At 41.7% G+C, this 25855-nt stretch overlaps 1 protein-coding gene across 1 annotated transcript; it reads left to right on the plus strand.

The window, feature by feature from the left end:
* Positions 1–249: 249 nt before the first annotated feature.
* LOC112570915 (homeobox protein SIX6-like) lies at positions 250–25855 on the plus strand. The gene is made up of 2 exons (XM_025249632.1): positions 250–1442; positions 24175–25855. Exons 1-2 carry the CDS (start codon positions 640–642, stop codon positions 24428–24430), a joined length of 1059 nt encoding a protein of 352 aa, XP_025105417.1. The 5' UTR covers positions 250–639; the 3' UTR covers positions 24431–25855.

Genomic DNA, 25855 nt, shown 5'->3' on the forward strand with positions numbered 1-25855 from the left:
TTTAAATCTCCTCGAGTCAACGGCGAGTATAAAATAACGTATGGCTCTATGAATCATACGGCTACAAACCTCTCATTTACCCAGCGCCTGCGAGCTCCCCGTGCTTAGCAGTCCCACGGCCAATCTACTCCCCGTCTGGTTGGCCGCCTCCGTATTTACACTTCCTCCGTCTTCTCGCCATCAACTCCTCTCGCTCCGCCCCCCTCGGCAAATGGGCGCCGGCGCGCGCGGCGTATCATGCGTTGATTGGCGGGTCGGGATCGGTGATTGGCAGCGTAGCCAAGGAGACGACACAAAGAGCTGGCGAGGCCCAATCATTTGGCACTCAATTTGCCATCGCCGGGACCGGTAAGTTGGCGAGCGTCTGGTGGGCTGGGTGCACTCGGTTTGCTCGTCGGAAAAGTGGCGGGTAGCAAAAAAAAGTGACACATCTCACCGTGTCCTGCAACCCCTCCTCCTTCCCCCGATCCCGCGACTGGCGTCTTTAACAGCTAAGATAGTCGCCTGTAGTGCAACCGGACACAGAGAGGGACAGGCACGCCAGGCAAGTTACACCACCGCAGGACGAGCGCCGCGAGAAGAGGAAGACAGAAAGAGAGAGGCTATCAGTGCACGGCTGGACTCTAGCGGGATAGATGGATGGATCTCAGCCGCACTAGCAAGCTGGGGCCCGTGGCCCTGTCTACCCTCGTCGGTTCGCAGCCACAGCATCCACCGCCACCGCCTCCTCCACCCGTGCTGGCCCAACCGCACGCGCATCTACCCGCCATCACCGCTGCCGCTGCCGCCGCCGCCATGTACCCGGGTCTACCCGGCTTGATGTTTGGACTGTGTGGGTTCGAGTCTCCGGCGGCTGCGGCGGCTTTGCCCATGCTGCCACTGCCGACTCTGCACTTCACGCCCTCGCAGGTGGCCAAGGTGTGCGAGACCCTGGAGGAAAGTGGCGATATTGAGCGACTGGGGCGGTTTCTCTGGTCCATACCCGTCAACCCGTCGGCATGCGAAGCCCTCAACAAGCACGAGTCCGTGTTGCGAGCGAGAGCTCTGGTGTCCTTCCACACCGGAAATTTCAGAGACTTGTACCACATCCTGGAGAACCACAAGTTCACCAAGGAGTCGCATGCCAAGCTGCAGGCCATGTGGCTGGAGGCACACTACCAGGAGGCGGAGAAGCTGCGAGGCCGACCGCTCGGACCCGTGGACAAATATCGGGTGAGGAAGAAGTACCCGCTACCCAGGACCATCTGGGACGGCGAGCAGAAGACTCACTGCTTCAAGGAGCGGACCAGGAACCTGCTCCGGGAGTGGTACCTGCAGGACCCGTACCCCAATCCCACCAAGAAGCGCGAACTGGCCCAGGCCACGGGGCTGACACCTACCCAGGTGGGCAACTGGTTCAAGAACAGGCGACAGCGCGACAGGGCGGCCGCGGCCAAGAACAGGTAACGTGGTAGCGCGTGCGGGTGCGTGCGCATGCATGCTTGCTGTACGAGTGTGTGACAGTGTCCGTCATGACCTCGTCCTTTGAGTCGTGTTCGGGTTGGTGTGGGTGGCCTTCAGCACCTTTATCATCTACGATAACTCGTAAGGAATGTTAGCTGTGAATATCCGTTACTTGCTTCAGAATGATCTGTTTTCTTTCTGGCGAGTGGCTTTATTTGTCATAGATATTTTTCCTTTTCAGTTCTCTCCATTTTCTCAAATTACAATCCATGCTTCTATTATTTACAAATATTAATTTTAAGATATACAAACTTCATCGCAATTTTGGAGATACATTAAAATACAGAAGGCAATATAACATGTGGATACTTCCTATAAAATTTTAATAACAGATGCAATATGTCTAGTATTTAAAAGAATTTCTTGAATATTTCTGTAACAAACACAAATAATAATAACATGACAAATAAAAGGTGGAGCAGTTATAAACCACGTTTATTATAGTTTATGCGAAGAACAACAAATTTAAGGTGATATAAGAATATAGATGACACAAACACTGTGAGTAAATAACAAGCTATATGATAATACTATATTTCAAGTTGAGGCTCACATGCACAGGCAAAAGGCACATAAAACAGGGACAAGAGAGTTATGTTTCTCTCTAACCAAGGTTTAAGCAAACAAATAAATAAGACTTTACACACACCAGCAGCCATTTGCAATATTTATACGCACAGGCTGACCTTATTTAGGAATAAAAGTTTTATCTTTATTGCAAATTTCCTTTAATCTTAAAAAATACATGCATTGCACAAACTACTGAATAATTATATAATTATCTTTAAGTAAAGTTCTGTATTAATTTTGTGCTAAATAAAAGTTGTTTTGCTAAATTTTTAATTATTCGCGTTACTAACAATTACTTCAACGGTGCTACTGTACCTCTCAGTAAAGTGAACGAAGTTTTGAAATAGAGAAAATAAAATCTTGCGATACAAAAAAATATTTTTTTACAATGAACTAATGAATGCAGGAAAAGGGAGGGGTCAGATGAGTGAAGGTAGTAGGGTGAACACTATCGCTAATCCAGCAAAGCCCAGGCGAGTGAGTAAACATAAAAAAAGAATGTGTGTGTGTGTGGTGGTAGAGGGGAGGGAGAGTGGAGGAGAGAACGAAAATTTGTAAACCAATTCACGAGTGTAATGATGCTCAGCAGCCTCAGGCTACTGAACTAGCTGTCTCCATACTCGTATCAATGGCACAAGTCGACAGATTAAGAAAAAAATATCGAGCAAATATGTACACAAGCTTGCCACCATCTACAGTTACAGCTTCCTGTAATGAGCATCTCAAAGACTTCGATCCCTTCGGAAGACAGCCGCCATTGAAACCCAACAGCGTGCAAAGCCGTGTTTATTCAAGCGTGTCGCCGTGTTTTTCGTTAGAAGCCGGGGATCGAAGCATAATGAAAGCTAGCATAGTGCACGGGAGGATAATCGGCGGGCGAACACAATGATATAGATAGGCTGCCACCCTGAATGTTTCACACACAGAGCCCTAATGTGGGGCTTGTTGTTAATGGAGCTGCTGCGTCCGTAGTGGTCGGCAAAGCTATTTATTTTCTCTTGTGTCGTCATTATCGGGTTCGATCCGGCATGCACTGCACATGAGAGGGTGCCATGTCGGTCTCGCTGTATTTATGCATCCAAGGCTGACCCCCATCCTTTAGTTTATAAATAGGCAACAGTTCATTTAATCCTGAAACCTGTGATGGGTATGTCTGTGAGCTCTCGGGTATATCGTTCGACCAGTCACACCGTAATTGCAGTTATACAGTTTGAAAAAAAAAATGCGGGAACCAGGTAAATAGTTCTATAGAGGTGTGTTTGTCTGTTTACAGTCTGTTTGTTGCTGACATCATGAGTACAAATGTATGTACTGGTGGATTTAAATGATAACAGTGAAAGAGAAAGCAAAAACACGAAAATTAAAAAGTGTAGTTACATTTTAAAATAAACATACCCCAAAATTTTGAAATAAAATTATTCCCGTAGTTTGAAATAATAGTAGGATTAAACTTTGAAATATAAGTAGGCTAAAATTTTAAATTCAATTCATTAAATATTTAAAAATATATACTTATATTTAAAATAATAAAACTTATTTAAGTTAAAATATATTACAACAAAGGTTACGCAAAGATGTGAACACAAGTTATGATTAACTTCATTTTTATTCGTTTTTCTGTTGGCTATTTTAACTTCACAAGCATGTGTGAATGGTAATCTCCTACAATCTCTTCCCAGTTGTATTTTTGTCCTCCTTTTTCTATTTCCTTTGCTATTATTTTGTGTGTGTGTGTGCTGTTGTTGTGAAGCTACAGCCACCGTTTTAAGTTTACCAGAGAACAGATTGTCCTTAAAATTAATATTTATTTGTATTGTTGGTGATAATAAGTCTGGTCATTGAAGCAAGCGAAAATTCTATGAAAACGCTGATGACTTTCTGACAAAAAGGCGATAATCAATTATTTACCCAAGCCTCACAAATTATCTGGGTTCGTCTAACAAAACTTTGAATTTCGTGATGACCGAGCAGAGTGTTGATTCACTTACTGACATTTTAAATCATGTCATTAAATCATTTAAAAAATATGTCATAAAAGACTTTGGCGATGATGATGATGATGATTGGTGTGTACTTGACAAGATGGCGGAAATATTTAATCGCATCATAGTAACAATCAGTTCAAAACAGACCTTCAATCTCTCTGTTAAAAAAAATTGCCTCCACACTCTACTCTCTCCTTCCTTTTCTCCTTCGTGCAATTTTCTATGCCCACGTGCGTGTGTGTTCTGACTGTGTTTCTGACAGATATACGGGTGCACGCCTAGTCACCCTGTCACCCTGTCACCTACACAAACTCACCTACACACCCCTATGCGCCTCCTCTTCCCACGAAAGCTCGTTATGATGGACTCACATCAAGGACGATAAAGATTTTATATTACTCTTCAATAGGGGAGGGGATGCGGGGAATGTCATGACCATATCTTTAAAACTTCGGCCCTCCCTCCTGCATGCTGAATGTTATTTACAGATTGTAGACTCCGGCTCCTTGCTAAACAGTGAGCTGACATGCCACGCGTGGTCGCTTTAACTACAGGAATATAAAAGCAATGTGCAGTTATGTATGGAAATATTTAGATACAAGATGCTGAGGCCAAAGGAGATAATAGGAAGGATCTCAAAGGCTGCATTAACTTCAATAGATAACAGAATTAGGTAGTCTTCACTTTGAAAAAAAGATATTTGACGAAGAAAACACGATAGAGAGAGGAAGGAAAGAAAGGTGGGTGCCTGAGGAGAGGTATGGAATAAGATTGTGCAATTCAAATGTGCTATTTGGACAAGGCTTGAAACACTGCAGCTATGCCAAAAAAAAAAAAAAAAAAAAAAAAAAATTAATAATGCGAATTTTTATAGCACATCACCCTACCTACAGAAAAAATATAAGCTCAGAGACATAAGAATAATAATGGTCGCAAAACAGAGTTATTGTGTTTTGAAGGCGAATGTCATCAGCATAGATGGAATCACTACAGCTAAGCTATACTACCACCTGCAGCTGTCATTTGTAGTTGTAGCATGTGGGAATAGTAGTTGTGGAGGTGGTGGTACCAACAACATCATTCTATGCATTGTTGGAGCACATATGACTGTCACGGAGGTCGCATCAACACAGTGGCAGTGAAAAAGTAGATGAAAGAGGAGGCAGGTGTGTGGACAAAAGATAAGGGAATCAAGTTCTAACGTACATCCACAGCGGCAAAAATGTTGCGAGGAAAATGGACCGACGTAGAGCAATAAATAAATAACATCAACTGTGCCCTTTGATCATTAATAGACGAGTCAGTTTAAACAATCGTCGTCGTCATCATCATCATTATCATCTCTGGAAATATAGTTATTCCCGAAACCAGGCTGAACTGCTGTGTCAACTACAAATGATCCGTTACCTGGCGCACATGTATAACATAAAAGAAGGAGTGTAGGTGCGTGGCGCGAGGGAGGTTGGGAAGGGCGAGGGCTTTAGAGCTGCTTCATTCCTCAGGTCGAGATCTGCATGACTGTAAACTGAAGGTGAGAAGTAGTTAAAGAAACAATTAATAATAAAAACAGTTGTGGTCGAGCCGATGGGTAATCCCTGAATGTCGCGAGGCGGCAACGGCAGTGACAGTAAGCAGACGGCAAGAGGTCGACTGGCAGGTCAAACGCAAGGCAGCCTGGGATAGAATCAAGCAGAAGTAGCTTTGTGAGGACCGCTGAACATGATTGTCAGTGATTCTGGACGAAAATGTTGTCTGGAGGATTCAATTCTGTATCTAAACATCCTGAAAATACCCGTTCAATATTTTCCTCGGATTTTTCGATGAACTAGGCGGCGAAATGTTTAGAAATTTTTAAGGGGTAAAAAATGTTGGGGTTATGGATATAGAAGGAGAAAGCCGCAGCTACAAGAGTTGTGGCTGAAAAAATAAATACAAAAATGCATTCAAAGATGCAACAGAGGAAGGACGTCATTAGATGAGGCGGTTTGCAATCTTTAATATCCTTTTAAGTGAAAGAAGGTAGAGCAGCGGGTCATCTAAAACACTCCTCCCATTGAGGCCTAAACCCACCTTACTCCCCCAACTCAAACCTTTTTTGTTAATGTCTTCTTTTTCTATTAATCTCACACCTGAAAGAGCACCCGCTGATGCATTTCACTTGCAGCTACAAAAATCCGTTATTGATAATGAATTCATATATTACAGTCGGGGTCACTAGAAATCTTTTAAATTTTTTCCCACCAAAAAAATAACCAAAAACAAAAAAAAAAACAAACAAAACAAACAAACAAAAAAAAAAAAAAAAAAAAAAAAAAAGAAAAAACAAGAAGACAACATTAACCCTGACAATGTCCACAGGTTGACGTCACCGTTAAGTCCTCCCTAGTCCGCCATGCTGGTGGACTACAAGCACCGGATGGCACAGCTCACGCAAAGGGCAGTGACGTTGTCGCGGGTTATAAAACACGATGCTTCCCCTCAGCGGATTTGAATGGCATTAATCATTTATCCTTCGTCAATCCCGCGCCCTCGACAAGAATAGATACACTGGCCCATAAACAACGGAGATGCTTTCATATTTTTACATGAATAGGGCCTCCTTCCCGTCTGTTTATGCAAAGAAAAAAAATTAAAATAAAATCGCGTTTAACATCTTGTGGTCGGCTGCATCATGTAGCGGCATAGCTGAACACGATGCAAGAGATGGTTTCTTCATAGTTCCTTCATTGTAACTGATTGGATTATGCCAGATTTAGTCCCTAAAGTTTTGTCTATATATGTCTATATTTTGTCTCCTTTGCTCATTTTCCTCCTCACAAAATCATCTATAAAATGTACGGGTATGCATAAAAAAATGTGGTTGGGCATTTCATATTGAATGTCTCTTGATGCATGCGCGGACTCATTTTCTCAATTATTCCTTGCTTGTAGACCTGGGCATTAACAGTACCGCTCAGCCTTTAAAATCTATGATCACCCTAACACCTTACACCCAGTGTAGTTGCTGCATTTACTGGGTTTCTCGGTCATTCTTGCGACTCTTAGCTCATCCACCCTGTAGATATGATTATCTCGTTCCTCTCACCTAAAACAATTTATCTTTTGGAAGAATATGTTTTGGTTTGCGTGTTGGTAGAATGAGTGAGTCGGTCGAGGAAAAATCCGTTACTCGGTAGATTAAACCCTCACCAACACCGTTGCCCACAGCCGGAAAAGTCGCTACAAAGTCCTCCAGCCAGCCGAGTGGAAAGTCTCCTCTCCCACCCGGAGATGCGACTCATCTATTGATTCAGCTGGTGCTTGATTGTGACCTAGAGGTCCTAGAGGCGGGCTCTAGCGGCACACAGCTTGACACTCCAGCAGGCCCGTGCGCAGTGCAGTGAAGCCAGTGAAGCCAGGCAGCGTGTTGCTGTAAAAGCCGGTCATCTCACGGGAGACAGGATGCGGCCAAGCGAGAACCCACTGTTTCTTTTTTCTATTTTTTGCGGTCTGCAGAGTTTGTCCCTGGCTACTTGGTTAACACCGAGAAGACTGTATGTTACAACGCACATGGGGTTGTCAGTGTGTTTGTCCGCACTCGGTCCTGATTATCCTGACTGGTTTTTTCCCTTTGCTGTATTCTCTTCTTTTTCTCAAATACCATGTATCCATGGTGAGGTAATATTATTACTTGCTCATGCTTGTTAGTTCAGGTAATTTGTGTTTTCGTTTGCAGTAAGTAAGCAGACTGACTGCTGAAGTTTGCTTTTTGCCGGTTCATTGGTTAGATAACCGATTACACATTATCATTGGTTGCGGACTTGAAGGTCTGTTTTAAAAGAAAAGAAGTTACTTGATAATAGTTTAATGTGTCAGAGTTTATTGTTTTAAGGACGGTGACTGGCAAAGTGAGCTTTTGATGGCGAGGCATTTCGGGAAATAAAAATCTTTACTGGCTTTTACATATACATATGTATATACATGTATTAGTACTAAAACTAATCTCTTTCCGTAATGCTAGTATGCAAGAAAAAATGTTTTTTCATAGTCAAGTATTTGTGTACGACTCCATTAGAGAAGCTAATCACGTGATCTCTCAGTCGTTGATACCTCACTTGGTTTTTCAATGAAGATGTTAGAAACTTATCTTGGTTTGTTTTGGTATTTTTTTTTTTCGAAAGAAGGAATGTTCCCGTCTACTTTTCCTGGCTTCTTTTTCTTCCCCTCCCCTTCAGAGAGTCAGGTATCCATTAAACAGCTGGGTACACAAACACAAACACGCACGCACACACATGTGGGAAAAAGTATATAAATAATTTAAAACAAACCTGGTTTTCCAGATATCGAATATACATTAAGCATATAATGCTTCCTGCTATTATTTCAAAGAGAATATTTTACAGCGCGAAGGGTTGTTGGCATCTAAGTCGCGATGCCATGCTGGGTAAATAAGATTTAAAGTGAAGGATAAATTTATTTGTTTGAACTGGTGAATAGATTTGCCAATGCCAACATGGTTAAAACAACAATCTTGCAACTTATCAAACGCACTGATAATATAAACAACGATAAATGGTAGTGATCATCATCAACCTTCTGGTTGTCAGAATTTTTCTTTCCTTCTTTCAAGGGGAGGGCATTCTGCAGGTGTCTGCCACTTGTCATCCGTGGCCTACATAGAGCTATCACAAGCGTGTCTGTAATGCGGCTCAGCAAAATAACAAACACGCTTGCGAACACTCGACAGTCACAGCTGAGTGAGAGAGAGAGAGGAAGAGAAAGAGAACTGAGCCGTCTTGTCCTGGCTTTATTTTTGTTATTCCTCACCCCGCTGGCTGTAGCTCTAGCTCCCCTCGCCAGGCTCGTCAAAGGCGGACATCGATACGAGTCCTTGCCGACACGAGTGAGCCCCTGAAGGGTCTGGGCACACACAAGGTTAGGGCTGGCAGTCGTTACAGCAAACCAGGCGTCAACACAGGCCTGCAAACAAGCTCCTGCACCCCTGGCTCCCCTTCTAACCGCTTGTACATCTCGGATAAAAGAAGGGACACTCGTCCCTGCTGGGCTGGTTACGAATCACAGTGGGTTCCTTCCTTCGCAGTCGGCAGAGGGTTTTGTGCTCCTGTACAAATGATTCTCTGTCGTTTGGAACAGAAGGTAACCAGACGAAGATTGGAGCTATGGACCCCCGTCCTAGTTTTTCTGGCTTTTATTTCTCTTCCAGATCTTTCCTATATTTATTTATTTGGTGTGATCATGAAAAAAATGTGTGTTGTTGTAGTTCAGAAGATGTAGACTATATCTTGATAAGTATGATGCTACGACAAAAGAAATTTATTCACACACAGTGAACGTCACAGTGAACGTCTTCAATAGTAGGTTCATGTCTCATTCTCTCTGTACAACCTACTTGCACACTACATCGTCTGATACATACAAATTATTTTTCATTTTATGAATTGCCCGGCGCTAAGATCAGATGTAAAGTCACAATCCAACGACAAACGTAGTGAGTAGATACTCACTGTCGTGAGAGTGAGGCTGTGCCAGGGATAATGAGGTCTACAACTGTTGGGTGCGCGGAGTGCTGTAAAGGCCAGATGAAAGTATTTCACGAAGACGGAGCTCGACTAGCAGTGACATTTTGGAGCTACCCGGCAACAGCCAGTCCGCCATGATTGATAGTAATTGGAACGAACTTTAATTGCGGAGTGATAAATGTACAAGACCCTTTGCCCTGGCGTATAGTGTTTATCAGAAATCACCGTGAGAAATCGCCATTGCAACACACATGGATACATGGATAAAGACAAATTTAAACAAAACTTGGAAATTTTGACAGAAAGATTATTTCTAAAAACAAGTTTATTTTCTAACCCTAACGCTAATTCTAACCTTTTCCTCTCGCTTAGATGATGGAAATCCTTCTCGCCGCCTCTCATTTTCTTTTTTCTTTCAATCGAGCGGTATGAGAATTCCGGAAAAGTTAGTTACTTAGGCACACACACCAAAGTATATTCTTCGCAAGAAATATTTTTGGAAAACAATCCTAGACGGTGACAACAGTGGCTTTAATGTTACATGTTAGCGTTTTATTTATTTGTTTATTTTGGAGGTCTGTTCAGTCAAGGTATATAAAATCGTTAAAGTGATAATAGGTGTATACCGGACTTTTCATAGTTATATGCTCAGAGGTCTGTAAAATACCATGCAATTTTGATTTTGATGAATTTTAAGTATAAATATTTTACTGATAAACAATGCTAGAATCAGTACAAAAGCAAGAAGTAAGCACTTGCAGTTATTTTTTAAAAAATATTACTTTAACTCACTATAACTCAACTTCGACAGGATGAGATGTCTTTAAGGAAACTTTCCTGGGTCTCCAAGGATACAGAATGATTAACAACATCAACCCAACAAAATCAACTAGTTTCCAGGTCGTCTTTCATGAAACCTCAAATATGCATGCGTGTTGCACCATGACAGTTAAAAAGTTTTTTTTTTAAAGAGAAACAAAAACATTAATTTTGATTGATATAAAAAAATCTATTCACCAGCTATTTAACAACAAAGTATAAAGATAATTAAACGAATTTAGTGATGTTTACAGCATCAGAAGACAATGATGTATGAAGATTTTTTTTAAAATTATGATTATTTCGCACAAAAAAAAAAAATAATAATTGCTGAATGAATTTTTCTTTTAACTTTTTCATGGAAGCCTGTTGTCTACCTCCCCCCTCCCGCCGAAAAAAAGGACAATAAAGAGAGGAGAAAACATTTCCTTATGAGCTTTAGACAATCATCCCCCTACCCACGTTCCTCTCTCTCACACATACAGCGGGTCTCCGCCATTTTTCACATTAGAAATGTAGAACATGCTATTCTGATGTAAAGCATTTTGTGCCCGACAAGTGAAGTGTGGCACAGTTTTAAAAAGTACGCTATGTAAAACAAAAATGGATGACAAAGAAAATACAGACGGATGGACCAGGCAAAAGGTGAAAAAAATCTTTGTATTCAGCAAAAAGGGTGAAACAATCCTCTTCCAGTCCAGTAGTCTGGTGGAAAAAATGACAAGCCCAAATCTCGAATGGGAAAACGACTGTTAGTAAATTTCCGAGTTCCGAGGACACATCGACAGAATTATCATCTTTGCGTCGTTAGCCCGAAAACGTGTATACAGAAGGGAAAAAAATGGACAGCAGCCTCCTTCATGGCTAATGGCGTTCCAGTGTGAAACCCAGGGCATTACTAGCATCGAACCTGGTTCCGCGGGGAAAGAGTACCGAACGCCAAGCGATGTTATCGGATTAGTTCTTTCACTGACTCTACCCCGCCATTCTGACTGTCCTGGCTGTGCGCATGCGCGGTTTGTTTTTGACGCATTTATCTCGGAACATGTGACGTCGCTGGGTTCACGTCACATCTAAATATGATCTCATTCTGCGCCACGACAATGAAAAATTACGTCCCTTGAGCGAGATCGCTCCCCCCTCCACTAAACCTCCCCACCACCACCACCACCACCGCCAACCTCGCCCCGTCCTCGCCAGTCGCTGCTGCATCTGTGTGTCGTTATTATGGCTCGCCATATTGATCAGGTTTTCCTATTCAGTGGGAAGGGAAGCTTCAGTCGGTGCAAACTGTTGGTAGCAAATGGGCGCAGCCTGTACGGGTAGCTCCGTATTCAAACTATTTTTACGTAGTAGCTACACCTTTTTAGCTTCGGGTATTGATTGCTTTTCCTCATTCTCTCTCCACCCGTTCTTCTTTCTCTGTCCCCGTTCTCTCTCTCTCTCTATGGCGCGTGTGGTTGTGCGTGCGCAAACTTTGTAATTAATTTTATATTAATTGTTCACATCATATGCTAAATATCAACTTTCCTGTTGGAATTCTAAAAGCTAAATTATCCATGGTCGATTAAACGAGATTTAAAACGCTGTATTTTTTTCGTGAATAAAAAAAAGCCCAAAACAAATAAAATATCGCCATTATCGCTGCGTTTAAGTTCGAGCTACAACAAAAAATCCAACTTGTTATAATTGTGTGTTGTAAATGTTGTCTTATTTAAAGAAGAAGAGCTTTTTGTTGTTAAAAGTCTTTATCTGACTTTTTTAAAAAACACAAAATTCTGAACTAAACTGTTGTGTAGATAGAGTAAGCTTCGGTATTTTTATATCACTATCTACGCCATCTTGACTGCGTTCTCTGTAATCTTATTATAAAACAAAACTGACTAAATTTCAAAATATCATATTAATCACTTTTTCATTTAAAACGCAAAAGTGATCCAATGTTTCTCAAATATTAAGTTTTCTGCTGTGTTTTGTAATATTGTTGTGATCCTGGACGATATTATTATTATTACTTCTACTACAACTATTCACTGTTCCACTGACTTTGAAGAATGGGGAAGAGGTAATAAATTACAGCTAGTTGCAAAATGATTTATTTTTTAGTAAGCATTTATCTTTTCGCCTTTTTTACAATTTAAGTGTTCTGGTTTAAAAAAAGTCAGAACTGAACATTTTTGTAAAAATAAAAAGTGTTATGGGCACGTCTTCTGAACAAAGAGATAGTTTGTAAGACTTTGCCACATTCAACTGGAATTTTAGTCAAATGTGTTCAGAAGTCTTACTTTGGTTCAACCGAAATTAAACTTCACAAGAAATTTGTTGGGATTATGCTCAAATGCTATGTATCCGCTATGCAACGATGCTTAACGTAAGGTTATTTGTAAGTAGTGTTTGCAATAATTAATGAAAAATACAATTTATCAAGCGTATTTCTCCGAGTTCAGGTGAGCGGAATGCCTCAGCCTCTACAAGAAGAAATGCCCTTTATAAACTGTATTATTATTGTAATAATTTAAATGATAATAAATAATAACAATAATATGAAGATCAGTGCAATATACACAGCAACAATAATCGGTGATAACGACGTTTATACAAAACTCAAAACTATTTTTTTATTACGGGTAAGAGACAGGTTTACCTTTTTTTTAATTAATATTTTTGTATGTATATCAAATGTAGGTTGCATATTTTGTTTCTTTGCGCGATTTTGAGCTCAGAGAAAGTACCCTGGCGCTTTCAATCTAATTGCAATGAAGGGCATTTTCTAGATATAAAGACTGACAGACTAGGAAGAAATACAGAATAAACATAGAAGTAATTTAGAAAAATTCGGCTAACACACTTCTTCAGAAGCATTGTAGCAGACTCGACTACCAGAAACAGTTCATTGGAAGTACCCTGGCAGTTAAAAAATATGCACAAGTGAAAAAACACACACACACAAATCATAGTCACAGTTTGAGATGGTTAACTTATACTTCATTCACTGTACCGTTACTACCGAAGATGACAAGACTTTAATCTCAGGTACTGGGATTTTGGACACCCGAGACTCCAGGGATCGTTGATTCTCCCCTTTTCGTGCGTGGATTCGATAGTTCAAAAGTTGAAATTCGAAAGTTTTTCAAACTGCTGCCACACCTGTGACATTAGCCTTCTTTAGTTCTACCCAAGATCGGCTGAGAGGATTAAAGGTCACACACCGAGGTGAACTTGCCATCAGATAACCTATTACACACGGCTCTGTGTTGTACCCTTCACTCCAATAGTCAAATCGTTGGTTTAATGCTCACCTTCCTTGCTACCGCCAAGCCTCTCTTAAAGGTAACTAGAGTGCCTTTGGCTGTTAATCTGCAATCAGGCCGTACACTTATCAATCAGCAGGTGAGTTCAGTACCTGCCCACACCTACCCGTAAGCGATCTACCCGACCTCGCAGGCAGGCGACTGTCGCTTGATGGAGGAGATCCTGACTGACACTCACGAACTTAAATGTCACAAACAGGTAGACTGCTTCCGGTTGGGGTCAGGAAAGTCCTCAAGGATGCCACTCTGAGAACGACTCAAAGTCACTGCTAAATGCACGGTGAGCAAACACTGTCAACAGATTGAATAATCGAAGTAGCAAGTAACGGGCACGGCTCCTCCACCTGTGAGTGCGCGCGCACACACGCACGCGAGCGGAAATAATATCAAGTATCCTGAAAATATGAGAATCTGAATTATTTTTAATTTAAACCCGAAAGTTTTTTTTCCTTGTCGTCGGATGAGAAGTTTGTTATATAATAATATGTCCACCAAAATTATACTTCCATCCTGAAAATTTGACTTTTTCACCAGTCCATGATGACCTGTTATTTTGTGAAATGCAGAAAATAGTTATGCAAAAAAATTACCCGAGTGAAAGCTCCACGAGGTAGGTGGGGAATGGGGGTACGATTAAATTTTACAAGAGGCAATAGGTAATTTCCCTTTGGAAGAACATTCCTCATTCTTTTTTTTTTCTCTTTATTTTTCCCTCCTTACTCGTTTCCATCCACCTCCCCTCATTTCACCTTTTCAGTTTTCTTTGTGTTTGATCTGGGGATCATTCATTTGGTCAGGTTCTGAGGCTTACTTCACTTCGAGGCTCATAAAACTTGTTTAGATCCTTCATCCTTCATCGCTCATAGGTTTGAAAGGCTGGGCTGCAGATTGTGGCGGCTCTTATGCAAAGCTAAGAAAGTTTTTTTTTTTCACGAAGCCGTTGCGATTTTTCAGTTTGGAAAGCAAGCAAATTAAGAGCTGTCGGTGGGAGGGGGAAGGAAAGGAAAGGGGAAAAAAAAAACACAAGCAGCAACAACGATCCCATAAATCCACCCAGTGCTTGTCCCACTGATGCCTCATAACAAAGTAGCATTTAAGGATCCTTTGCACTCTTCCCGCCCCATTTGCAGGGCGAAAGAAGTCTCATAAATTTTGCCAACACCCAGTGATACCGATAACCGCATCATAATCCAAACAGCAACGATTGCTGGCGCAGGTCTCACATGCCAGACCACACGTGACTAGGGTGCCAGGTTGCCGGACGAGGGCCTTAGGCCGCCTGGACATCGTAATGGCACGAACGAGGAATTTGCGGGCCGCAGGCGGCGATTAAGGAGAGCGCTTTAAGACCGCCACAAAGTCGGAGAAAGTGCCTGACTCGCAGACGTGGCGTTTCGAGGGGCAATAGCAGAAAATAAACGAGATTCTTCTATCGAAAACGGCTCCGGCGAGCAGATTTTCCTTCGAGTGGTGGTGCGTGTGCGGGGCTTCAGCTGCAGTGCAACAACGGCTGTTGTTTAATGTCCGCTTGGAGGACGCAGGACCCGGGGTAGGCATCGACAGAGAAAATTATGGTAGAAATAGCGCAAGGATAACAAAGAAAAACCACAGTGACAGAAGAAATGAACGATTTGGGGGTTTTAAAAATTCGGATTAAGGCTCTTCTTAAACGGACAAATATGGACATTGGACGAAGTTTGGCAAAAAATAAAATTAAATTAAAAAAAAAAATAAATAAAATAAATTTATCATTGACATGCAAAGTCTTTGCCAAACTTGGCTAATGTGAGTACATATTTTTCAGGTTTGAGAAAAGCCTTTATTCTTTTTTTAATCAAATGTTACCGACTTCTAACCCTAGGTGAGATGAAAGCAGGTGTTTTCGAATATTTACAGAAAAAAAAAACGATAAGGGGACCTAACAACCAAATGGTACCAAAATAGGTAAAGTTTAAACTTCCGTTACCTAAGTAGTGAAATTTCAACTGAATGCCGACATTAGAATAAAAGTCATTGGTTTAGTTGGAGGTACTTCTAGATTCACTCTGATACCAATTACACCTAATAATAAAATTATAGATATCTCCAATACGAAAAAGTTTTCAAGTGGTTACCTGATGTACAGGAGTCGCGGTTTTTACTAGAGTCGCTGAAACAGTAAGGTTGATTGCTTTGAAAAATGGCCTTAATTAGACAACGCCAAGCTGTGGGACTGGGTTACACAAGATTCTGAAGAGCGGGTGTTTGAGTGCTTTGGTTCAGAACTCTAAAAACCTGGATTTCTGTTTGAAGCAGATGAAGGCCACCAGATGGCGAGAAGGCTGGAAGGACTTAACTGTCGACAAGATTTCTGGAAAGTCAGGCACAAGAGAAAAAAAAATTTCTTGCTCTCGCGTCGGAAGAGGAAATGACGCAATGCGATTTAGGCCCGAGCACTCTAGAAGCCTGTCTAATTTCCAACCAATAGCGTCGCACTTTTGTTTCCACCATCATCTCCTCACGTTCTTGAATGGTACTCGTCTAGGAACAGACCATTGATTAGCAGCCGAGTTGTGGGGCGCGGATGAAGATGGAAGAAACCCCAAACGAAACAATCCTTAAACTACGTCAGTCGTCGATTGGTGCGAAATCAGGGGAAGGTAATGGCGTGTAGTACGGATGCCTTCGTGCACGTGCATGAAAGAAGGAAGGAGAAAGGAGAGACTTTGAGATCGGGGTTGATAAACGAAGGCGTAGAGAGCTAAACGGATAGAAAGTCGCGATGATGATGTGAGTGAGAGAGAGAAAGTTTTTGACTAAAATCGTTGGAGGGGTTCATAAAGCTTATCAGTGGCCAATGAGATTGTGGTACCCGAGTTCGCGGGAGCAGCTCGTCCTCTGAAACAGTTCGAGCTGTCGCCATTGACAGAAAAATAATAATAATAATACTGCACCCAGAGCAGTGCCTGAGAAGAGAAGAGGAAATACCAGCCATTGTTTCGGCTGTACCTGTAACACCTGCACTCCCCATCACAGGTGACCGTTATCGTTGTCGGTGACAACCCGCCTCTCTTCTCCTGTCATTCTCCCGGTCCTTCTGTGTGTTATTCTCATTCTCCTCCCATGTTTCCGACAGGGGTTGACACGGAGGAGACATTTGTTCATCGTCACGCTAAGCTGCACACGAGTTAAGTTCAATATGTCTCAAAGCAAGCGAGTAGACGGCTCCGAGGTGTACCGCGTGACACATTTCGACAAAAGGGAGACAAGCTGGTGGGATGGGCCACCCTCTCACGTAGTCATCACGTCGTGAAGTTACGCCTCCTCGCATTTCTCAAGTATCGCGTAGTTCGGCCATCTTCGGCAAACTTCGTGAGGAAGCGAAACACGTGAAACCCTCCGACCAGCCTCCAGGGCCGGCCCTATAGGCAAGCGTTTTGACAAAAGCGAGACTCTATAGACGGGCCCACTGGACAATTTTCTTGCCTTCTCGATCTTGTTATTTGCTCATGACCAAAGTTTAGCAGAAAGAGCTAAGTGTTTGAAGGAAAACTAAAGCCCTTTATGAAAAATATTTTGCAAAGACTATTTCCATTTTTACCCAAACAAACATTTCCTCGTTAGCTCTGTGATCTGTCGTTCAGCAGATTTGGTAAACATTTTATCCAAACAATTTGTGTCTTTACACTATGGTCTATAACACGATTCTGTTTTTGCTTTCCACTAAACTTGGATTCAAAGTAACAGGCCACGTGCCGTTCTTCGCGAAGAAAATATTTTGCAACTGGTTGATAGCACTAAAAAACACTTAGGTAATTTAATGTGATTAGTTCTAAGGACATTTTAATAATAATGATAGTAATGATGATAATAATGATGATGATAATAATAATTTTTTAATTTGTATAGAGTTTTTTTCCACCATTAAAGGCAGGCTCAAAGCGCTTTACGAAAACAATTACGATAAAACTGTAGACCATCTGAAAATTAAAATTGGGCTGAACTATTTTGACAGACATAGGGAAAAAAATAGAGATATCAACGGCGATAAAGAGGTGGCCGGCGAGTATTCCTGATGAACTTACATAAGTATGAACAGCTGGAGACATAATGTTAAGATATAAATCAGAAAAATCCAATAATTGGCGGCATCTCTACAGGAGTTGACACCACGTGACACCCTCACACGTCACATCTTCCAGGCCTTCTCTCCATCGGCAGCCGCCGGAGACAGCCTATCATCGCACCTTAATCCGACGTACAAAAAAAAATTGTGGAAATTAAATAAAGAATATTAATATTTTACATCGATAACTCTGACATGTTCACAGCGGTGGCGCAATATTTCCATTGTTAAGGATTCGAGGATGATAAGCTCGTTGAGATAGGAGGCGGCGTGGGGTAGATTTTTCTGATCTTAAGAAGCATGATCGATGGAGACGAAAACGGAGAGTACATTTCGTACTCGACCTACCTTGGGTGCTGTCGCTACTGTAACGACAATAAAAACTTCATCCAACGTCGGATCTGACTTGTTCTTATCATTGATAACTGAACAATGATGTGCATGTTTTCTTGCCCTTAAGAGTTTGATGGAATGAGGGAGGGGACTGTTCTTTTATTACAACTGTGTCACCAAAGATGATCTAGTATATAAAGTCTTTGGTATCACGGTGATGAGAAGTCGGAGGATTAGTAAATGTGATCGCATAAATATGAAGGCTATCGCGGGCATGAAATTTTTTTTCAATGTTCTCTTTTGAAATAAAGAAAAATCCTATCGTTTTCCAGTATCGACTTTGCCTTCTATCCACTTTAATCCACGTTCAGTGCTATATGACTTTATATTAAAATTATTGTGCGTTCTGACTGGTTTTTATTAGCCGTTCGTAACCGCCGGGTTAACTGTTTTCAAAAGCAGTATGTAAGATTTGACAGGTGCGCTTTGACTGTAATCTTTTTTTTTTTTTAACCATTTAATCTCGAACTAAAATAAATTATTTTCTAAAAGTGACATTTGAATTTAGTTATTTTAGTATTTATGCCTTTCCTCTGAATTTTTATTTTTTGTTAGAGGAATAGCATGTAATGATTTTTGTCCTTATATGCTATCTACCTTTAATTTTCTAGTTATTTCTTAGGTAGATCGAGTGAACTACCGTTTGCCGTTTGTGAACAGTTCGTTTCCAGAAGTGAAACAAAGAAATAGGCATGGAAAGATCGACAGATCTGGGGTGCATGCAAACCCAAACTGGATAAATGTCTATTTGGCATCTTTTATTGTGTATGGAGGATAAAAATTATTTTCGTCTTTTAATATTTTCGTCTTGCCAGTTGTGTTAAAACATGGCTTAAGAAGCCAGGAGGAGCCGTTTATTTTCAAAGGTGATTTTGTGTGACTTCTTTTCTTTCACTTTTTCATTTATTTCCCCACTTCTCTTATACACGTTTGTGTGGATGTCTGTCTGTCCTTGCTCACGAAAACCTCCTGGCTGCATCAGAGTATGACTGCTTGAATTTAACAGGATTACTGTTCAATATTTCACATCGCACTTGCTAAACCCAGTGTTTCTCAGCGGGAATAACCTTCGACACGGTTAACTAGCGAACTACTTGGCCGGACACACCCTGCACAATAAATTATTCCGCAGATAAGACTATTTGCGTTACGTGCTGTCTGCTCAGAGACTGATCAGTGTTCACTTCTCTCCTCCTCCTAACGGATTCAGTGACACACCAGAATTTCCCCACCATGGCAATGTTCGCAAAAGCGAATTTGAGTGTCTTGCCGAAAAGAATGAAACCCAGTCATTGAATTTAATATAGACGTGAAATTCGTGGTTTTGTGAGGACCTACGAATTTTTTTTTTTTTTTTAAAGCTGGAACTAAAGGAAGCAACTCTGTGAACAAACTTTTCAGACTCATATAAACAATTTTCTTGTAGCAGTTTTTGTTGTATTTATATACATTTTTTTTTTATAAAAGAAAAATAAAGGCTCCTTTGTTAAACAAAGAAGGGCTTCAGATTGTCGCTCGTTCCCTTCCGATTGCAGGTATTTCGGGACCTTTCTCAGTCCTTCCCAGGCCGACCTTTCAAACCGTGGACGTTTGTGATCAATGTATGGTACCGGGCCCCAGCCGGGCACTGGCTCCTTCGATCAGTCTAGTCGGATGCTGACTGTTAATATTTTATTGACTCTTAAAAACAAGAGAGACGGTGACCTCATAACGACTGCAGGCTCTCGAACAGCTCTTCCAATAATTGTGCGATGAAAATCAATCTTGAACTGTAAGTCGTCGCAACCTAACTACCATCTCTTGCGCCCGGCCGCGCCACGTAATCGCAGGCCTGCGCGCAGATTGCTGAGAATGGCGCACAAAATGGCGGGCCTCGATGGCTGGAACCTGGATGCTCTGCGACTCTGGGTTCGAAACCAGTCGTCAGAGATGGAACACGGGGCATCACGCTCGCGAAGAAAATGTACCGACTGGCGTCAGGTGTAATAACATTTTAGTGACGCTTCCAGGTGCTTCTGTGACGTATTCTGTGACGTTCTCTGCAAATGGCGCTCAAAGGTGCAAAGTTTCCGTGGGGCTATCCTCGGCTCCTTCATTGTCTGTTTTATCGATCATTGCACAATTTGATCGTGTTGGTTTCAGGCCTGTTCGTCATTCGCTGACTGCAAGGGAGGTTACATCATGCACAGTTCGAACTGTAACGGATGCGTTTGATGACGCTAAATTGAAGGCCAGGGACACTGATCAAGCCACGTCTTCCCACTCTGGAAATAATTGTAAAATAATAGACTTTGTCAGGATAATAACTATGCTGTGGGGGTGGGAGATGGAGGAAAAAGCAGGATTTACATGCTGCACTCAGTTTCACGTGCAGGTCATGACTCCATGCCGAAGGGTGGGACAGCTGAAAAGGTTAAAGGTGAACTTAGGTGTGCTTGGACTACTTTTGGCCATGGTTTTTTAGCGAGCTGTATTATTTTACGAAATTCCACCTGTCTAGAGTTTTCTCGTATGTGTTCATAAACTTATATTAAAAATTGCCGCATCCCATGAAGGTTTATATTTTCAGTGATAACGGGAGGATGGGAAGTTTACTGGTACCAAAGATCGCATAGCATCATAAAATCAACCCTTATACTAAGTGTAGTCATAATCATTGTCACAGAGAACATGTAAAAAGGGAGAAAAAATTGGTCAAAAGAAGCTTTGAAGAAAGAAAATTAAAGAAGGAAGAAAGAAAGACAGAAAATGACAGATCGCTAATCACGAGAACAACCGTATTAAACACCAAAAACATTTTATTTCTTCTCAGAGAATTGCGCTGAAGACCCTTCTTAACCACTTACATGGACAAAGACGGACACATGTTCGAACAAGTCAGGCAAAGATTTTATAAAACCATCAGATCAAAACTTTTCCAGCTTTGTCAAACATTCGTCGAATGACATTAAGACAGAATCTTGTTTGCAACTCATCATGTACTTTGTTCTCATTGCAATTATCTTGAGCATTGAAGTTTGTGTTCATTACTTCAAAGTTGCAACTACCTGTCTAGCTTTCTGAGCTGATTCTCGTTAACCCTCGACGACGACGACGACGACGACGACGACGACGACGACGACGACGACGACATCATCATCATCATCATCAACATCAACAACACTACAACTCGGAGGATCTCATCTTTGTCACAGTCTCTGGAGACATCCTGTCTGCCTCGTCCGTCTGAGGCGCTTCAGCTGTCAGCTCGCTCTCCTCGTCGTGCTGATCAATGATAACCTGCTTTACTGTGGCCTGGTCACGCTTTGCTTGCCTCTCATGGCCGCCCCAAACCTTGGTGTGGCAGGTCCATTCGGAGATTGGTAGCAGAGCGCAAACACCCGGACTCGACTTTTGCAAGCTTTCTGTTGGCCGTACGTGGCTGGCATTAAAATGGCGCGTGGTGTGGCTAGCTGGTGGGGGACAAGGAAGCGAACCTGTCTTTTGTGAGAGCCTCGCTTCCTTGCCGGCATGCGCGCTCGGCCGACGCTCGACACACAGCAGAGAGGACAGTAATAATTACAGTCTTTATTAATTTACTCTAGGCGAGTGGCGATACCAGGGCAAATTTGTTTAGGGCCTGCTCGGCAAGTGGAGTTGTAACAGAAGTGCAAATTGCGCAAGTAAATAGAGGCTTGAGCGACAGACAGGCGCGGTGCCGGAGACCAGACTAGCAACCCCCCCAAAGACCAAGGGAGTTAAGGGAGGCCGTATACTTTACGCAGTCATTACAGAGTCCGTACAAACTTGCTTTAATAAAATACCCAGCCCACTTGGATAGAAGAAAATGTAAGAGGCAGATTGAATGGACGGACGAACGAATGAATGAGGACAAGATGATTCATTGAAGACAAAACAAACCTTTTAGAAAAAAAGCGACCGAAAGACATGTTTATGAAAAGAAGAAAGGCTTAATCCACTGAATCTGAGTGGTGGCAAGATGTTGTTTGTTTGTTTTGACGTCTGCAAAGAGATTTTGCAAAGTTCGTTTAGAAAGACACATTTTTTAGAACACTTCAATTCCCTTCCAGCAGGAAGTTTGACACTGGAACGTATTGATAAAAATCTTGCATCAAAGAAATGAATAATAAAGATATGTAGAAAAGGCTGGTCGAAAGCAAACACCTGGCTCAGGTAAAACACCTCACGAACCATATGCAGGACACACCGTGCTGAAGATGCCTGCCGGAAGGACGTGGACCATGAAGCCAAGGCGCGCATGCCCAAGCTCGTGGGTAGAAGAAAAGACGGTGAAAAGAAAGTTATGAGCAGAAAAATACAACTCAGTGAACATATTCTTAAAAAATAAAAAGTCGAAGTTATGGTTCTGATTCTTTACTTCGGTCCTTGATTTTTTAAATTTATTTTCTTTCTGTCTTTTTTCTTCTTCTTCTTCTTCTTTGATACTGGTACTATTTCTTTTTTATGATGAACATGGAATCAACAGACGGAGAGAGGGATAGGTGTAAAGAGAGGATAGAGGAGAGAGTGGGGCTGGATGGGGTTGGGTTCACGTGGAAGACAGATCACGAGACAAGAATAAATTCTGAAATCGACCGTTAATGAAGAGGCATAACGATAACGAACCGTGCGAAACGATTCTTTGTCCGCAGTTCAGGAAGCTGCATTTTCAGATGGACAATTATAGAAGGTGGGAGTTAGACCACTTGCCACTTGCATAAGCATATAGTTAAATTTTAGATTTTTTTTTTAACAGCAAAGTGAAATAAAGTCTGATTAGATTGTAACAAGCAGACTACTTCGACTTACCTGACTAAAGTCTGGCTTCATGACATTTTGTCAAGTGGGAAAAAAACCCTGTATACAGGGACTATTTTATCAGGGAAATGATTACACACATTTAAACAGTTTTCCCTATTGATTCATCTTCACGTCTACTTTTTCAAAACACGCGTTGGATCTGATGATTCTATATTGTATCTGCCAATGAAAAATCCGCATGTAAACCACATACACCGTCTGTTAAACAAGTTGGTAAGCACAATGGCCGTACCAGCTTCAACAAACAGATGGCATTGTTATGTAACTGGAGTCAGCATTCCATTTCCCGGGTGGCTATACTTCTGCTTTGGTAATTAGCCACTGTAGTAATAGGATCAACAAATACTCTCAGACTGCTGGCTACTGTCACAGTAATTAAATAAAGTGATGTGTGCTATATACTCCACAAGATCACAATACTTTTCTGGATTTCTTTTTTATTATTTTACTCCTGTAACAAACCACATATGATTTTAGTTAGAATAGTAATAGATGGTAATTATTCTCAACACATACAAAAAAACCTGAGTACCCGGGTACCAACATGTGCTTTAGATATCAACCTTTCCGAGTCAGGTGAAAGACAGAAAATCTTGTCATTTTAATCCAACGATAGACCTCAAATGATGTGATTTGAACATTGCAATAAACCTTAAATCTTATTATTTTAATCCAAAGATAGACAGCAAATCTTATGATTTTAATCCAATAATAAACCGCAAATAATGTGATTTCAATACTATGACTGGTCGCAAATCTTAATCCTGCGAAAAACCAAGAATGGTGATTCCAAATCTGGTAAAGAAAAAAACAACAATCCATTCAAACCCGATCTTAGATGAATTCCCTACCGAAATTAAATAAATAAATAATAATAATAAAAAATAAATAAGCGTATTCTGAACTAATGGAGCTGACTATTCCTCTTCTGTACTTAGATATTTCTGGATACACAGGACCTTGAAATGACTCAGATTTATCGTTGTGAGGTAGAAGCAATGATGAGGATATTTTTATTTTGGACATTGGTTTGTGTCTTATTGTGTTTGTCATAATTCGTGTCCTGTAACAATAGACTGGTTCCAGTTTCCTTGTGACAGGGAGGCAACAAACATTTCTGATGTGTTTCCTGTGGTTTGTCATTGCAGACTGCAGCAACAAGGCCACCTGTCCAAGCTCTCCGGTGGAGAAGGCAGCCGGGCCGACACCCTCTCCCCCTCCTCCACGGCCACGGACCGGCGCATCGAGCCCGACATTGACCTGGAGGACGACGACAGCTTCAGCGACCTCGACTCGCTGACGTCCTCGCCGCCACCTCACGACAGTCACCATGACGACGACCGCGTCCAGTTGAGTCCCACTCCAAGCAACTCTTCCCACCACGGGCCTCGGCCCACATCGTGAGTGGGCCAGGGTTACCAATGCCGGCTCAGGTGACGTCGTGGTGACGTCACGAACTGGGGGTTGTTGAACAAGGAATAGCGCCTTACGCGCGCTTGTGCCACAGCGTCAGTCGGCACGACACTTCTTTTCTCGCGGACGCCAGCGTTCTGACGCGCAGTGACGTGCAGAAGGACAGGTGCGACAAGAATGCAGGGATCCATCGAACGTCCGAGTCATGCAAACGAGGCTCGACAGCTGTCGCTGCTTTCTTGGCGACCATAGACAGCTCCGAAAGCTTCTTTGGCTAAATATGGCTAAAGATGGCTAAAGATGGCTAAATATGACAATATGTCGCCAGAAGGAGTGATATAGAAGACATCTTTTTTCGTTTGCAAGACGTCTTTATAACAATCTGATCTTGCACGGCAAGCTCGGTAAAGAATGTGACAGAATAATATAATAATAAGAAAAATATGGTTAAAGCGCACTTTAAGAAGCATGCTTAACATTTTATTGGTTTCGAAACCTGCACGAAAGTGTTTTGAACAGAAGTACGACTGAGCACTCGTTGGACACGCCAGTCTATAGAATTGTGACACATGGTTTTGTTTGTTTGTTTTTTTTTTTTTTTTTTAACTACCACCCATCCCCTACCCTCAATTTTTTTTCCCTGGATCACTTCCTAAGCCAGTCTTTTCTTGTCCGAACCAGTCACTAATGTCGATAAGCATGACTGATTTGTGTATATTATTGTTCCGTGAGTATATGCCAAACTTGTAAATCGAAAAGCTGTGTTTAATGAGACTTGATTTCTGCGTGGTGAAAATTTATGTTACATTTTTGAAATATTTTTCCAACCACCCCTCACTCTTTTCTGACCCTTTCCTCACTCAGACCCTGTCTCTCCACAAAACAAATCACATCAGAAAGATCTCGAACTATCACTAGAGAATTGTGTCTGTGCTTGTAACACTGAGGATGTAGTAACATCGTCAATGTGCATATTTCTGCACTCTTTATGTGTTTGTGTCAAGAATGAGCTCGAAATGGCAAGATTATCTATTTGTTATGTCTTTCATTACTTTATTTGTACGTCCCTGTCTGCTTCTCTCTTTCTCTCTCTCTCCCTCTTTCTCTCTAGTTATGCGTGGTTGAAGAAATGTATGATTATGCGAACATGCAATCATGTGTATATCCATCAATGTTGTATGTGTGTATGTATGTGTGGACTGCGTGCGTCGTGAGTGTACGTGCATGTGTGAGAGAATGTTTGCGAGTTTAATTGTGTATACGTGTGTGAGTTCTGTTTAGAGTTATTTACTATCCAGTTGGACTCTTGCCTTTAATCCGCGGACACGTGCGGACCTACAATGTAAGATCAACTAGCCCAGTCCCTGACGTGGTCGTGCTTTGTGTGTTTAGTAAAGGACGACAATGAGAAATAAA

This window comes from Pomacea canaliculata, linkage group LG8 (genome assembly GCF_003073045.1).
Source record: "Pomacea canaliculata isolate SZHN2017 linkage group LG8, ASM307304v1, whole genome shotgun sequence".
NCBI lineage: Eukaryota > Metazoa > Mollusca > Gastropoda > Architaenioglossa > Ampullariidae > Pomacea > Pomacea canaliculata.